The sequence below is a fragment of the Elaeis guineensis genome, chromosome 9, assembly GCF_000442705.2.
Source record: "Elaeis guineensis isolate ETL-2024a chromosome 9, EG11, whole genome shotgun sequence".
NCBI classification, from domain to species: Eukaryota; Viridiplantae; Streptophyta; class Magnoliopsida; order Arecales; family Arecaceae; genus Elaeis; species Elaeis guineensis.
The window spans coordinates 5,907,672-5,924,852 of NC_026001.2; the positions used below are offsets into that span (position 1 = coordinate 5,907,672).

Genomic DNA, 17,181 nt, shown 5'->3' on the forward strand with positions numbered 1-17,181 from the left:
TCACTATTTCTTCTCTTAACACCTCTATCTGTTAAGGTTGCATCTATGTTATGGTTTGGATGTAATCATAACTCCTCCCTCATCCTTCGTGTATCCTATTCCTTATGTCTGAAATTTTGTAAACTGTTCTGATTATCTATCAATGAATAGCCTTGGCTCCTCTGTTTTACCCAAACAAAAAAAGAAAAAAACCACTGGAATCCCTTTACCCTGGCAAGCTGACCTCGTCGTTGCAGGGCCACGATGGCGACCGTCTCCACCAAGCCCAAAGCCTCTGCCCTCCACACTCCTAACGTTGACCCCTTGGCTCCCTTCAACCCAGACCATTCATGTTGGCTTAAACCTTTACCGGTGGCTCATGTTGTCGTGTGCTTGCATGGATAGCTAAGATTAGACTCATAATGCATTGGAAAAGGTTGATAAAATAGCTAGAAGCCTTCTTTTTTTCTTCTTTTTTTTTTTTTTTCCTTTTGTGATATAGCACAGCTCTTCCGCTTTAGTGTAAAGTTTAATGCATCTCACACGCATACAGACAAGCAAGGATGTACTCCACCAGCCTTGCACGTAGGAAGTCTGGCCAAACTTCGGATTCTAAAGCATATGCAAGGAGGAAATTATATCCTAGTACAGTGTGCACCATATGCCACCTGTGCATAGTGTCAATCACAGCCGCTTGTTTCTATGGATCTTATACATCATCATCATATAAACAAGCAACCATGATTATTGGCATGCACAATTACGTGGTGCAGCATGTACCGTTCTATCGTTCAGGTTATATGAGAATATAACTTCTCTCTGCATGGACACATGCACATGCCTAGGATCCTTTTCATTCTATGTTTCATCCCCAATCATCACTAGCCTTTCCATTCCTAACTCGAATTCTGTTTCTTTTTTTATGTTTCATGCTTCAAGGTGCTCCTCTGTCTTACAATATTCTATCGTACAGCATGCATGCAAGGTTAAGACCGCAAAGAGGACAACATAAGAACAGCTAACCACAAACCTAAAAGCTTTCTAGGATTCTACATAGAATCCAAAGTGCCTCAGTCCTACATCATTTCTGAAATATTATCCATTAAAGAAAGCATTTGCAACAACAAAATCTACAAGAAATCTTTCACTTTATACAACCTTCATCCAATCTGTTCCGCCAGACAAATAAGATCGATCTTTTCTTTTTCGCCTAAAGCATCTCATGATGTATTTGGATCAATAAATTTAGACTTGGATAAAAATTGTTACCATCGGTAAATGAAAGAGTTTAAACAACATCTCTGGTGGCCAATCGGGGTTCTTAGATTACATATTCCTGAATGTAACTATGAGAAAGAACAACTTGGATATGAATTGCAAAATGACTGTATAGAATGTATCAGGGGATGGAAAAAATAGCCCTGAGTTACATTAATCCGTAAAGCACAAGTGAATACATCAACTAAATTTTAATCCAATAAAAACTTTACAATGATGTCAATTAAAGTAATACAAGAAAAGCAAATACCAAGCAACCATAAGTAAAATCCAGTCTCTGGCCAACCAGATTTCCAATCCATATCAAACCTGATGATGGAGCTCCACGCAAATGCCGGAGCTCCACTGGTCGGAACAGTTGCTTCCTTAGTTAGATAAAGATTTTTCAATGGCTGTCACATAAACAGACTTAGGAAGGGTACCAGTCATGCTGTTGACCATCTCCCCATCCTTGAACAGCAAAACCATTGGAATTCGATCAATGTTATGAGAAGTTGCGACTTGAGGGTAGTCATCCGTATTTAGCCTAAAACATTTGATTCTTCCAGCATATTCTTGTGCTATTTCATCAATCACACGGTGTACCATCCTGCAAGGTCCACACCATGATGCCCAAAACTCCACAACAACAGGTAAATCGCTGGCCAGAACAGAATCATTCCAACCACATGCAGTGATGGCCTCAGCTGTGAAAAGATGAGTACGACATTACTTATAGTGAAATATCAGATGAAAGGCAATGCTTGTTCTGATATTTTAGTAACCTTAGTTTATGACGCTGATGTTATTTGTAGACACGTTAGGAAATAACATTACAGTTCTCGGCAGTCCCCATTTAGTCCAATACCTCAAGGTTGAAATGAATATCGAACAGCAGAACTACTAAGAATGACATTTCAGCATGGGAAAAAAGAAATCAACAAGCATACACTTCAGCAAGGAAAAAAGAAATCGACTGACATACAAAAATATGGAAGTTGAACCAAGGTATAGAACCCAACTCATGGGACCTTGTATCCAGAAATATATACACTGCTCTGTTTCCCTTTTTCTTCTTTTAACTCACGTTTCTGGAAGAAGATTTTATGCTGCTCCACATCTCTGTCCAACATTTAGTTCCACCTAGCACCATCCCATATCAAATTCAAAATAATGAAGTTTCACATACCATCAGGAAGCATTCATATTTAATAGTTGTAGAGAATTCACCTCCGTTAATTCAAAATCACAAAATTATGGCTCAACTATTCAGATAATTACTTTACCAAAAAGAGCCTGGAACAACAAAACTTTAATATGTATATTCACATTATCGGGGCAAATGAATCCGAAATTGAATCTTCGAACTTCTGAGTACATACAAAACCAAAAATCACAGAATTATCAATTCATAAAAACTTCAACCTAGTTCACCTATATCCATGACACAATATGCATGATTACCCACCACCTAAGACAGAAAAAACAACCAGCCAAAATATCTGTGAAAGGAATTCTGTGTTATTTTGCAGGGAAAAAGGACAATGATAGTTGCAAGGTCAGCCTGCAGCCATTGCTACTATGGTTCTTGATACCATACTACATCTTGATCACATATAACCTATATAATCAGAAAACATAGCCTCAACATAGCATTTCAGCCACCCTACCAGCCCTTAGTGGAATTCACATGAGAGCTAACAATTTGAATTCAATATCCTGGCTACTTTTAAAATATTTAATAACTGATTCATATTCAATATGACAAGAACTTGTTAAATACTTCTATTTATCAGTTTACTTTGCCTTATTGGAGGTTTGTACATCATGCTGTCATCAGCAACATACCATAAAGCCTTAATCTGAATTATAAATCAAATCTCCATATATACAAGCCTATATAACCAGCTAAGACAGAACAAAGCAAGACAAACTAAGTTGCAAGAATTAATTTCCTTGAAATTTCAGTGCATACCCTGAACATCTCAAAACCCATAACAGGAACAACTGTGCCCTAAAATCTAATATTGCAAAATAACCAACATGGCCTCTTAAACAAAGAAAATTGGAGATTTGAAGCATGAGTTGTTCATTAGCTGTCATTAAGTAGCAAAGTGCGGACAACTAAAGCAACTTTGATATCATTAACTAGATGAGTGAATTTACAAAACCGAAAAGCTTTTTGATTTTTTTTTTTTTTTTGAGAAATATGGAGACTAATGATATTTAATCATTAGTCACCCAATTTATTTAATAAAGAGCCAAATGTACAATGAAGTAGAACAGAGAAATAGGAAATATACAAAGTTTTAAGTGGCAGGGTAACCACTTCCAGTATAAAAGGAAAGAAACCTGCTTAAAGGATAGACACCAAAACTAAACAGGACTCAGAAGGTATGTCAGAAAGCAGAACAAACAACAGCAAAAGAAATCACACAATCCTCACAATGCTGCAAAGAATGTTCATGATGGTCCTGGAATGTGAAACAAGAGCAAACTATAGAGAGACCCAAGATGGAGACCCAGCAGTCCACAGTTGCAATCAACATCAGATTGGATGGTTTTCCTTGAACCCTCTGTTGAGTGAAAGCATCCACAATAAGATGCTCCAAAATGCCCATAGCAGAACATATATCTGCCGATCAGGATAAAAGAGCTTTTTGATTTTAAAACATTCATTTTAGAAACTTCTAATGGATGCAAGCATCAGTCAATTTAAAATTTATATGAAGCTTATACAGATTTTTTTTTTTTTTTTTAAAGTGACCTAGACGTCTGAACTTGTTGGGTAAACCAATTCCACAGCGTCGCTCCCAATGCAAGATAAATGCCATAACGAACAAAACACAAATTCAAACCAACTACAGGAAAGAAATTGATTAAACCAATAAAGAAAAAGAGCACGAAAGAAGAATCAAATCCCATACACACCAGCCCTAATTACAACATGATCGAAGCATCTCGATTTCGTATCGTCAAAAAGATATCTTTATGATGATTTTGATAGCAAAAGCAGAACAAAGTTTCGATTTTGAGAAAACTTACGAGCGTCATAGAAGAGGCAGAAGACCTCCCCGCTGCTGCCGCCCGACCTCCGTCTCCGTCTCCTCTTGGTCACGGAGATCGCTGGGAGCGCCCAAGGGATTCGGACCCCCCATCCCTCCGACCCACCGAAGCACGACAGAAAAGGGTTCTGGAGAAGGCCCTCTTTCCTAAAGGGCGAGACAGGAGCTATGGAGTCCTTCGCCATGGGAGACGCGCACGATAAGCACAGCGGCGCAAGATAAACAGCAGCCATGGGGAGGGGAGAGGGAGAGAGAGAGAGACAGGAGGAGAGGGAGGGAGGGAGAGGCGAAATGAGGGGATGGCGGGCGTCGCGGCTACTTTCACCAACTTAATGTATGTGTTCCTGGAGTGTAATTTTATTAAAGTACTCCTTCCATAGGACCAAAAAGAGCGGGATGCGTTAATAATTTGATGTGTGTTCTTATTGGGTCGTTGTGGTATGCACAGTTAGTTAAAAAGGATTTTGCGATTACTCGAGTGCGGATGCGCGTGGAAAATTGGAGGGCGAGGGGAAGTGGAAAAGACGGGCTGCAAGGGAGAGGCCTGTTTCCAAAGTGGGGTGGAATGGAAAACGGGCCATCAATCAGGGACGTCCACACTTTTGATTATCTCCATCCAAGGGATGAGATTTCTCGGAATATTTTTCCTAGAACAAAAGTCACAACAGAGAGAATGGATTTCGAAGGAAAGTTGGATTTGATCACTTCAGCTTTAGGCTTCAGCACACTATAGAGGATTTTTTTTAACAAAGTTTCTCAGGAAATAATGGAAAACAAAACATTGATTGCAAAAATAAAAGATTAGAGACCTTTTTTTTTTGGTAAGAAAAAGATTAGAGACTTTTCCATGATCTCATTGTCAAGGAAATGCATTTTGAACTAAAAAGCACCACCTCATCATATGATGTGTTTTTTTTTTTTTTTTTGCCTATTTTTCTTCTTTCAATTTCCTTTTCTAAGAAACGGCAGTACCGCACTAAACATGCATGCGGATGTAAATAAAGGGTGTCTGCAGAAATTGTGATGTGCCCCAGATCATTCTGAACATTGTGCAAATCCGATTGAGCATGTAAAATTACATTCCAAAGTCACTTCAAGCTGGAAAACTTCATCTTCATAGAAAACAGTTGCAGAAAAAACTAAATTGATGGACAAGCGTTCTGTTTAAGCAAAATTAAGCCTGCATAAAAATTGCTATTCCATGCTTGCTAGCAGCCAATGTGCTCCCATCTGTGTTGAATTGTAAACAGTAAATGATGTGAAGGCTCTCTGCATTGATCTAATGAAAGGTTTTTAACTCATTCACTCCTTAGATGAGATGTACATAAAATAAGAAAAGTGAACCACACTAATGTGTCTCTGCATCGATACAGTAAAGGGTTACTAAAGCACACCTGTCGTATGATAATCTACAGGCTAATAATAATTCGGCATCTTGTGGGAGGAGAATGGTAACATTGGAACATCAGAGGCAGAAGCAAATCAGCAATCATTCTGCAAGTTGGGCTGGAGCCGATATGCAATGCAAAACCATTGTCATGAGTAATAAGGTTCATTTCCACCATGGCGAAAAAAGAATGGCTCAGTGCATGAGACCCCCGTGACTATAGGATATGAGGAGGGTCGGATATATGCAGCTTTATCTCACATGTCGAGAAGCGATTCGTGTTTTGAATCCGTAATCTTCAAGTCACAATGAAGCATCTTTACCATTGTTCCAAGGCTCACCCTCCATTTACACCATGATGACTCCTAAGAAATCATACCTATAACCAAACCTTATTGTGTGTACAGAATATTTCAGATCACTCTTCCTAATTGTAATGCTTGGTCCATACAGGAACTGAGTAAATAAGAGTTCCCAATGCAAATGACGGAAGGATGGTGATGGCAGTGTAAGCAAATGCCCTCGCCCTGTATCCACTCTGCCACATGGCATATACCTCTGCAATAAAGGTTGAAACAGTGCTCAAGCAGCCAAGGAAGCCGAACTGGATGCCCCTCACAATGATTGAACATCTCTTTGTGTCTACCTGAACACAGCAAACCAAACAGTTTCGGCATATGAAACTGAAGAAACTAGACTTCCCCAAGTCAAAACCTGGTGTGAAATGAACTTTGCAGAAAAGGAAACAATGCTATTGGAGTGTAATGCATCAACATTTCAAAGTTTATGGTTTGGCTAGATTGTTAACTCTTTGGTCAACCATATCAGTCATTTGGATTTATGCATGTATAGAGATTCATGTGCTGAGCAAACTATATTGTTACTAATATCATGGTTTATATTTCCAATTTAAAAATTTTAATAGATTGATTGATTGAACAATTCACATTTTAAATTGAATCTTAGTGAAACTATTATTCATTCATGAATGTATGTTTATAGATATGGGTCTCAAGCAACCAAGCAATACAGACTTAAGTTCAATATATTATTTATTTATGTATGTCTGTTTGTAGATGTAGATCTGAAGCAATGGAGGAATATGGACAGAATTTATCATTATGTCTTCGCACAAGTTTGTAATGAGGCAGAATGGATGGTGTATCACTATGAAGATTTACTTCTTTGACATCATCTAGTCCTAAACATATCCTCTTCAAAAGGTAAATGAAATAATATGTTGCAGCTACACCAGAAGTTCACTTGGAAGGCTAAACTGAAAAAAAAAAAAAAAAACTTATCTAAGTTTATAGTGACTTCAATAAATTTTGATTGACAATTTAATTCAATCCAATTATCTAGTGATTTATAAATATAATTCATTTTGTAAGGCATTATCAAGATGATTGCCTATCATAAAATCAATTTTATAGCAGAATATTTCTCATACCGCTTTGCTTATCGTTGCAAGTGCAGCCATAATACATGCCGCAAGAATGTTGGCTGACAATGTCCCAATGGGGAGCCATTTGAACCTTCCTTTCCTTCCCAGCCCTTGGCCATTGAACCTAGCCAGGTACCAGCGGATCCACACACCTGGAGGTCCCACTAAGCACCCCAACCAAAGAACAGCACCATTGGTAAGACTATCCACCTTGGTCCGAGCCAACACCCCACTCAAAACCCATAACAGGCCCATAGCAGTAACATAACTATCATGACCATTATATGCCGACTGAAGCTATGCACTCTCAAGTTTTTCAGGCTGCATCCAGCTCTCCCTAACCTCCTGGCAAAACAGCCTGAACAGCTTCTTTGGAGCCCCTCAGCACATGAAACGCCGACCAGGATGCTTATACCAACCATGGACATCCCTATGGATTTATTTTTTTAAAAAAAGAAAAAAAAAAATTGGTCAGACCCTCCAAAATCAGATAAACATAATCAAGAAAAGCATAAATTTGCATGCATTGAACTTCACTGCACTTTTAAATAAACTCTATTTATATGTTAGCTTGCCTATTATGAAGCCAACCACAGCTTGCACCCAATGACCCTTGGAAGATAATTCAAGCATTTTCTGATTCCAGCCGCTGAAGGTGGTGAGACTTCCCAGGTACCCTGTTGTCAGTCCAACAACTAAATGCTCAGATACGTCACGTATCTGTGCTTTGAACACGAAGCCAAACCACCCCATAAGAAAGGAACCTAACTGGTAGAAAGAATACAAATTGTTCAATTGTAATGTTGATGATATTATAAGAATATAATGAATGCAGAGAGAAGATATGAGAGATACCATATTAGAGGGAAGATCAAGGTAAAGTGCACCATCCCCTGTGAAGGCTAGAGGGCCACCAGGGCCAAAGAGCTTCTGTAGTAAATACCTTGTAAATTCCTGACAATAAGTTTACGGTTTAGTCATATCTCATGATATTTACATAAGCTGCACAGAGTGTCATTGCCAGTAAAATGGTTTGCTTACATTGTGAAGGATGCTTTATAAATATAAATATGTTAAGATATACTGCAGATATCAAAGAATGAGAGAAGTAAAAAGGTAAGATACTAAGCATCAGCTGTTTCATTATTATGGCTGTTATATTAGATGCAGAGATGTGCTGACGGAGATAATTTTCCAAACCATATGCTCACTATTGCATGGACAACATCCAAGTTGTTGAAGTTCATATTATTATTTGAGAAAGACAAGTCAATGAAACTTTTCAAAATTTCATCAGAGTTGCTAGGCCTAGCCTTACATGGCGAGTTCCCATTAGATTGTTATAATTAATATCTTCTTGAAAGTCGACAACTCCATCTCATGGTAGATTGCTAGAGCTGAATGGATTCAAGAATTCCATATGCAAGTAACATTAGCCGCAGGAGCTGCAGGAATCTAAATATATAACCAGATAGCATATATATCACAAATTTTTAAGCTAGAGAAGGGAAAAAAGCTGGGAAATAAATTTTAACGAATATTTTATAAAGTTAAATAGGTAATATAGATCATAAAAGGGTAGCAGAATTCTTTATTAACTAGTACTGAGCAGAAGTGATTCTTGTGGCAGAGGGACTATGGGATCCATGAGCCCAATACAGCTCTGATAAGACAAGGACGAATGTGCTAGGCTAATTTGGCACTGTTTGATTCATAATTCCGTAAGATTGGGTAGAAGTTCATTCATTTAGGACATTTCTGGAAAAGAACCTCAACTCAATTGACCAACCAGGTTGATGTGAGCAAGGAAGCAATGGAGATATCATGCAGCAAGTATTAAAAATGGCATGACTGTCATAGCAATATACTTCAATAGAAGCTCTTCCAGCTTTAATAGTGCAGAAACATGGAACTTGAAAAGTCACATATTTCTTGGCATAGATTTTTTAGAGGAGAGATTTCTTGGCACATAGATATGTCAAAAAAAAAGATGTCTAGCATAGAGACTCTACAAGATCAGTCACAAAGAGCGGCTTACAATCACCAGCCATTGTGAACCATGTTTACTTCATCTTCATCGTAGTCGATGATGTCAACTAGTTAAAAAATGAAATGTGCTATTTGAGGGAGATGCTATTGTCCAAATTTCTGAAACCTAGCCCAGTGAGGATACTTAAGCAACAGAAATCCTCCCTGACCACAAAATGCTTCTTCTTCAGGGAATTTCTTTTAAGATCAAACCTATAATAAAAGAAACGAAGTTGCCCCCTTTTATGTGCCCCAGCAACTGGAAGAATTCCATCAACAAACACCGCAGACAAATGGATACGATAGAGTGGTATGCTGAAAGTATCACAAATTTGTTCAAGATGCACTATTCCAGTTATAAAAATAAGATTAAATGACATAGAAAAGCCAACTCAGATGCTCAATAGTGTTCACAATGCTGAGAAATTATGGAGGCAGCATTCATTTTTCCATTCTCACATAACTTTGTGGTTCAGCAAACCAGCAATACAAGGAGTTAACATACAGAAATAAAAACATTAATACAGTGCACATAAAAATTTTATGCTGTTTCTGGCAGCTGTTTGAATTCAAAGCATTAGGCAAGAGATTTTTCAGATGGTAAAATGTATATGAAATAATTTAGTACCTCAAAAACATCTATTGCATGCAAAAGGCAATAGATCACATCATGCAGTGCCTTATACTTTCTACAAAAAACCCGATTTAGTATTCCATTGGGAATCAAACTCATATCTGAAGTTGGATCTTTAGATAATCGCTGTTTAAGTTTCTGTATTGTTAGGGCTCTGATCCTAAATAAGACCTTGAAATCCAAGTCATTCTAAGTGAATGTTACACCACAGTATGACACTAATGACTATGGTGAGATTAGCTTGGTCATAAATTCCAATTAGGACTGCTATCAACTTCTTCCCACAAGCTCATAACTCCAATTTTCACTTTCATGCATACAGACAGCTTAACCTCGATGTGACATATATTGGCTCTGTAGTCAGTTATTAATTAACAAAGCATGCACTGCTGCAAAATTTGTGTTACAAGTTGAACTTATACCCTCCAGATGTCTTTGAATTTCATCTTTCCAACTAACAAAGCTTGAGTATCCAAACTAAACACAGAAGTCACAAATTAGAAATGAAATATACTACTCTCACCTGATAGTCTGATATGAGGTGAATCTAATACAGTTCTTGGGGAAAATCAGGTTTGGTATATCCAGAAAAATTCTATACATTAAAAAGGGTTTCTTAAGAATTTTCTCTGTAGAAATGAGCCAGAATGATTTGACAGCTTTCTGAACATGTCCAATAAAAATATAGCAGTAAACAATCACTTAGTTCACGAAGTAGTTAAGGTACAATTGTAAGTATTCATGTCACTTTAAAAAATGGGGTCCAAGAAAGATAATTGTGCCCTCTATGCTCAAAACACAAAAAAATCTTGACAATTTTTATGTTTACTCATCATAGAAGCAATACCTCAGTGTAAGTGAAGGGTACGACATATGAATGAATACTCTCATCTAAATGCATTTTGCATTTCATTGTTCATTTTCCAATGGCTTTGTCACAAATGTACCTTCTAATTAATCTAACATACTAACTCACAAGGTTTTAAATTCTGTGTGACAGAGGTATCCTGATTTCTCCATGGAATGGGATGCCTCATTGTCTCGGCTCAACAGCGGTCCTGGTCATGCATCCTAGTAAATATCCTCCATCTATCTCCACTTCTTCTTTCCTATCTTTCTTTTTGTTTCTTTCTTTCTTTCCTTCTATTTCTTTCTTTCCTTCCTTCTTTTCTTTTTTTTGTTTTATCTTCCTTTCTTTCCTTTCCTTTTTCTTTCTTTTTCTTGTCATTTTTTTTCTCTTTTTCCTGTTTCTTCTTCTTTCTCTTTCTTTCTTCCTTCTTTTTCCTTACTTTTTCTTCTCCTTTCCTTCCTTTCTTTCATTTTTCTTCTTCTTTCCTTTCACTTTTTCCTTTTCTTCATCTTTCTTTCCTTCCTTTCTTTCCTCTTTCTTCTTCTCTTCCCATGTGGATGGATTTCAGAGATCCAACCCTATTCCGGTCCTATTTTCTCATAAGAACAGGACAGGATGACCGAGATGCCCCCCATCTGGTGGGATGTAAATCTTGCTTGCTGAAAAAAATCGGTATAGGAAGTTACATAAAAAGAAGGCAAAGAAAGTTACAAGCTCCAATTTGTGTATTTTTATGACCATCACCCAAGAGAATTAATTTGCATACTACAGCATCTCCTTAATGATCGTATTAATGTTCTCTTGGTAGTTTAGTTCTTTAAACAAGTAATCAAGTTGTCGATCAGAGCAACTTAGTAAACAGATAGAAGGGAATTGTATATGAACAGCAATACAAATGAACAGAGAAGTCAGGAAAAATTTGGAGAACAAGGGAAGAAGCATTTGAGGTCCTGCTGTTACACAAGTACATTGAATATGTGCCAACATTTGATTAAATTCCAAAGATATCATCAAGCTAAGAAATATCATAGCTGCTAAATGCAAATATACAAAAGCTTCATGTCTTACCCCAAAAATTCCAAAAACGGCTAAGAAAATCAAATAGAAAACGTAGTCCAGTCTTCGAGGGAGCCTGTACTGCTTATCCTGCAAGTGGGCATGCAATCAGCTAATTTTTCTGTTTATTTTACCTTAATAGTAGTAAGGAATTGCAAATTCAGTGAAAATCACGTCTCTTCCTCTATTTTATGTGTGTAAAATGGTGAACTCACTCAAGTTTGATAAACATGGTATAAGTGTGATACTAAGATGTAATATATTTGCTTAAGGAATGATGCTTAAGTTTTATGATCGTTTCTAGCAGCATCAATATTGCTGTTCATTTAAATATGACTAGCATGATACTAAAGTCTAGATGTTTCACATGATGACTAATTTGAAATTTCCAACAATTGTTGATAATGAGAAAAGCATGAAGGGGACTCACTTTGAGTGATGTACTCTTTTGCATTTGATCCTTCTCGGTTGAACTAAGGATGGCATGAGTTGCAGGGGGAGAAATGATCTCGTCCATCAATGGTGACACAGGTGATAACAAGATTGGATCATGGGACTGAAAGCCAATTGATATCATTAATGCATCATCAGGGAGAGTTGTAGGTCCATTCTCAACATTTCCAGCATCATCTACCCTATCCTCAGCCACTGCTTTATCCCCTCTATCACCCACTTGGGCGATCGCACTGTCAACATCCCCAAGCATATGATCTACTAATTCATGTGAAAGTCTGATTGAATCAAGTATCCGGTCACCCACATCCCGAGAAAGACTAATTGACCCCCTCTGCAAAGAACCCCTTCTACTCATTCCACTTAATGAGCCCTGTCTTGCTCCCCTAATGACCATCTCATCACTCACTGCTTGATCCCCACTAACTCCCACTGGTGCAGCAGTATCATTTGGAACACCCTCAACGATCGGGTTAGATCCACCACGAGAAATGCTAATAGAACTTCTTCTCAAAGAACTTGCATTGCCAGTTGTACCAGATGAAGCGCTCCTCCTGAAATTCCTTTGACCGGATGAATCCAAGCTCAGGCGAATACTAGGTGATACAGAGGAAGATGGGGCATCAATATCACTATCCTGATTCCTTCTGGAGGACTCATGTATTCTGCTGGGGTCATGTTCCATGGTTCTTTAAGCAAAGTCAGCTGAAGAAGAAAGCAAGGTGGAATCCAGATAACCAATCAGAGATTTTAGCTGTACAAGTATATTAAAAATGTGGAAGAGAATGAGCTGAGCCAGTTTGCAAGCTCACATGATAATGTAATCCAATAGTGGCATGTATGACCGACAAACGGCCGAAACCTAGAAGATTTGTTTTTCAATAGATTTAGCCATAGAAAGAGGTAAGATTGCACAGTGTGAAAGCTCTATTCTGTGAAGACAACAGTCTAATATGGTGATGGAATCCAACAGTAGCATGGACGCCTAACAAATGAACCAGATCAACTATTATGTATTCAGCAATAAAAAGAGATAAGATTGCAAGGTATAAAAATTGTTCAGTGAAGAGAATGAGCTAATATAGTGATTCAATCTAACAGTGATTTGTGTGCTAAACAAATGAATCATGCCAAATAATTAGCCAGTCAATAGAATTGATAAGAGATACTGAGTAGGTTGCATGGTGTCTAAGTCAAGAAGGTTAGTTGTAGAAAGTGATTCTAGTGATTTGATAAGGAGTGTCTGGTAGTTACAGACAAAACCATCTTTCCAATAGAGAAACAAATCCTGAAACAAGTGAAACCAAAATGGATGTTCCGTGAAAAAAATTCAATGAAAGGAATTCTTTTACTGGCTTTTCTTTAATGGAAGCAAGTAAGACTGCAAGATGGAGGTATATAAATATGGAGGTCCAAGACCATCTCTTGTGTTTTGGGGAATAGATTGGTGTGTATGGAGAGAAAGAATAACAATTTTAAATTAGAGCTAGAATTCTTAATTGTGTAACTAATATAATAATGCCAGAGTGTAGCTAAAAGATAATTATACTAGTCTAGTGGCAGAGGCAGCATTCATTTATCAACATAGCTTAGATAATAATGGGAGAGTGATGCACTAAGAGATTATAATACTAACATTGTGAAAAAAACAGCTGTAACTTGTGCTTTCTCAGGACCCACTAAAGATTTTAATTCTAAATTACAGCAAAGAGGAGAGGAGAAAAGGCATCAAATAAGATCATTATACTAATCTGGTAGCGGAGGTAGCATTCTTTATCAGCATAACTTAGATAGTAATGGGTGAGTGATGCACTAAGAGATTGTAATACTAACACTGTAAAAAAACCAGTTGTAACTTGTGCTTTTTCAGGATCCACTATAGATTTTAATTCTAACTTACAGCAAAGAGGAGGTAACGTATAAAATGAGATCCTTATACTAATCTAGTAGCAGAGGCAGCATTCTCTTATCAGCATACATAGCTTATATAATAATGGGAGAGTGACGCACGAAGAGATTGTAATACTAACATTGTAAAAAAACCACTTGTAAGGTATCAAATAAAGGCAGGAAGAATTTCTTTATTTTTTTAAAAAAATGAGCATTATTGAATGTCACCTTTTGACAGAGTATACAATACAAACAGAGTGCCTAAAAAACTCCCGCATCCTTTAAACAACATTCATTTTGTAATACTTAATTTTCACCAAAAAGAATATCTAAATTAACATTAGATGTTATTTAAAAAAAAATCATAAAAAAAAAAAACTACAAGAAGAATCTTGTTAAAATTTAGTAAGGAGCTACCACGCAGCTAATTCAAGGCCACGAAGCAAGAAATCACACTATGAAAATTTATAAGTGTCAGATGTACATATTCAAAAGTAGAAGGGGAGGATTCATGATCCATATAAAGATTCTAAAGGTGGGGGTAATCAGATATCGTGCATTGACTTTTCCTGGAAAATTTTAGACACCACCGAATACTTCCAAAGAAGAAGGCAAGAAACATGGACTGAAAGATCCAAAAATAGAGATAAAGAAATAGTTTCTAAAATAGTAGAAAGAAAAAAAGAAAGGAAATAAGGCATGGGTATAACAATCCTCAGGTAAAAAAAATAAAAACAAAGAAAAACAAGGGAATGACCATATCGCGATAAGCATCTGCAGCAATCTTTATGAGCATAACTTATTTAACAATTGCATAGCTGGAGACAAAGAGACTATTATATGATAAACCAGTTGCAGATTGTGTTTTTCTAGGACCTACCAGAGACTTTAATTTTAAACTGCAGGATAGAGGAAGAAAACTATCAAAGAAGATCAGTCAGAATATTTTTATAAGAACTTAAAGGTTGTTCATGGAATATCGCCATTTGACAAAGGGATAGATTGGAAGAGGGAGGGGGTTCCTCTAGAAATGCAGATAAATCTCATATGTCATAAAAATACGGATAAATTCACCATCTTGTGAAATAAAATTAGTTCTGTAGTATCTAGTTAAAAGAAATATTTAAGTTAAAATTATTTTCTGATTGAACCAAATTCCAAAAATTTAATTTTGAAGGTTCGAATGCGAACAAAAACAAACAATAAGCAATTCAAGAATCCAGATGTATCTAAACATTATAAATATCATTTTCTTTAGAAAAAAAAAATTCACGGAGATGCAAAAGATTGAAAGATAGACGTGAACAAATGAAAGCGGAGTCTTTTTTAAGGAAAAAACAGCGGCAAGACGCACCGGGAGGAAGAAGGAAAGGAGAAGGGGAAACGGCTCTCCGTCGGTATGGTCTTCGTCGTCAGCGCCGCCCGCCGGGGAACTGCCGGCGTCCGGCGGGAATGGTAGAGCGAAGACACGGGAGAAGGATCAGCAAAGGAATCGTCCTCACGAGAAATATGAGAGGCGTTTGGCTTCTGGCTCTCCTCAATTCCTGTTCACATGCAACGCGTTTGTTGGCTTCCGGATCTTGAGGTTGAGGTCCCAGGTTTTATAACAATAACGGCGGAGTTGGCTCCAATCTGAAACCGTTAAATGGCTATGACGGCCGTTACTTGTTTATTATAAAATAAAAATTTGAAACAAATCTACTCTTCAATCCACTACTCAACAGAATTGGATATGATATTGCTGTTTCACAAAATATAGTTGTCCCAAAATAGAAGCTGAGTTTAGTGTTTTTAATCAATGTTTTAGAAAAACTGAAAAGTCCATCAAACTAAAAAAATGATTGGATTGCTGGTTAGATATAATAATTATTATTTTAAATAAAATAATTAACTAAAAAAATATTGAATTTTGAAATTTTTTTAACAAAATTCAGCAAAATTTAATATTTGCCTTGATATTTAATTTAAATTAATATCTAATAACATATTAAGTTAAAAATAAACAATCACAAAATGAGAATATAATACCAAAATATCATCAGTTTGAAAAAAAACCTTCAATATGCCAATAAATTGTTTGATACTTGAAATAATAGACAAGTATAATTTATTTTCGCTTTGATGCATGTCTAATTAAGTAATCGAGATATAATATACAAGAACATCTAGTTTTTAATAAAAAATTATTTTTTTAAATAATTATAATATATCAAATTGGGTTGAGCAACAATTTTTAAAAAATTATTTTTTTAGTAATATGATAATAAAACCGATGAGGTGAATTCTCTCCACCTCCTTACTCATCTTTCTCTTCACCATCATCCATTCTTTTCTTCTTTATCCATTGATCCACAATAGCATATATAAACTATACCATCTAAAATATAGGAATAAAAATAATTTTAAATAAAATTTCAGATTTTTGCAATCTTCTGTTGTCAACAAAAGAGGAAGAACATCACAATGATCAAGATGAAAATAAAAAAAAAAATTATTCTCACCTTTTCTTCCCTTCCATGCCACATACCAACACCACATCCCAACCAGAGAGGGGAAGCTGAAGAACAGAGAAGAGGTATGTTGTCTCCTTCCCTTTGAAAACAAATAAATAGAAAAAAGCAGGAAGAGAGAGGATCAAGCGTACTTGGATGCCGCTGAAGCCGCTTGTGTGGTGTGGAAGGCTGTGGTCTCGATCCAAGTCTCCTTTCTTTGATCCTTATTCCCTATCAACAACATCAGATATGACTTTATATACCAGGACACACGTGCAGAGGACCCAAAAAAAAGAAAAAGAAAAAAAAAAACTAAACTTTTTTCATATACATTACCCGTGGATAACGGATTCTGTCCCGTTATCTGCCGAAGGAAATCGGATTCGGGTACGAACCAGCAGCCTACGTGCGCACCAAGCCAACGCCGACCCCCCCAGCCCTGCGATGGTGCGACGTGGGTTCGGAAGGCGGCCGGTGCTTCGCGTTTTCACATTTTTTTTTTTCTACGTCTCCGTACTTCGCGTTTTCAAAGGTTGAATGCATGCTCTTAGCAAAAAAAAAAAAAAAAAAGGTTTGGATGCACGCAGCATGCAGCTTGCAGGCTCATCTGGTCCGGTGGTATCTGTTGCCGTCCGGTCCGAGCCTG

At 37.0% G+C, this 17,181-nt stretch overlaps 2 protein-coding genes across 8 annotated transcripts; both read right to left on the minus strand.

Annotated features, from left to right (window-relative positions):
* Positions 1–1,349: 1,349 nt before the first annotated feature.
* Positions 1,350–4,602, minus strand: LOC105051944 (uncharacterized). Of its 7 annotated transcripts, none has more exons than XR_012134294.1 (4): positions 4,282–4,374; positions 2,259–2,379; positions 2,022–2,136; positions 1,819–1,943 (listed from the first exon to the last, which is right to left on the minus strand). XR_012134294.1 is itself a non-coding variant. In XM_073243279.1 (3 exons), exons 1-3 carry the CDS (start codon positions 4,532–4,534, stop codon positions 1,624–1,626), a joined length of 762 nt encoding a protein of 253 aa, XP_073099380.1. In that variant the 5' UTR covers positions 4,535–4,602; the 3' UTR covers positions 1,350–1,623. The 7 variants fall into 7 exon arrangements, 2 of the variants coding, with proteins under 2 accessions (XP_073099380.1, XP_010930896.1); XR_012134293.1 differs by having other exon boundaries at positions 2,022–2,139; XR_012134292.1 differs by having other exon boundaries at positions 2,222–2,379.
* A 953-nt stretch (positions 4,603–5,555) lies between these two features.
* LOC105051943 (uncharacterized) lies at positions 5,556–16,739 on the minus strand. Its single transcript, XM_029266688.2, is given in 10 exon segments — positions 5,556–6,334; positions 7,139–7,380; positions 7,383–7,562; positions 7,708–7,900; positions 7,988–8,086; positions 11,713–11,790; positions 12,131–12,858; positions 15,398–15,675; positions 16,545–16,600; positions 16,688–16,739. Coding segments are annotated over 7 exon segments (1,719 nt in total). The 5' UTR covers positions 12,839–12,858; positions 15,398–15,675; positions 16,545–16,600; positions 16,688–16,739; the 3' UTR covers positions 5,556–6,115.
* Between the last annotated feature and the right edge of the window lie 442 nt (positions 16,740–17,181).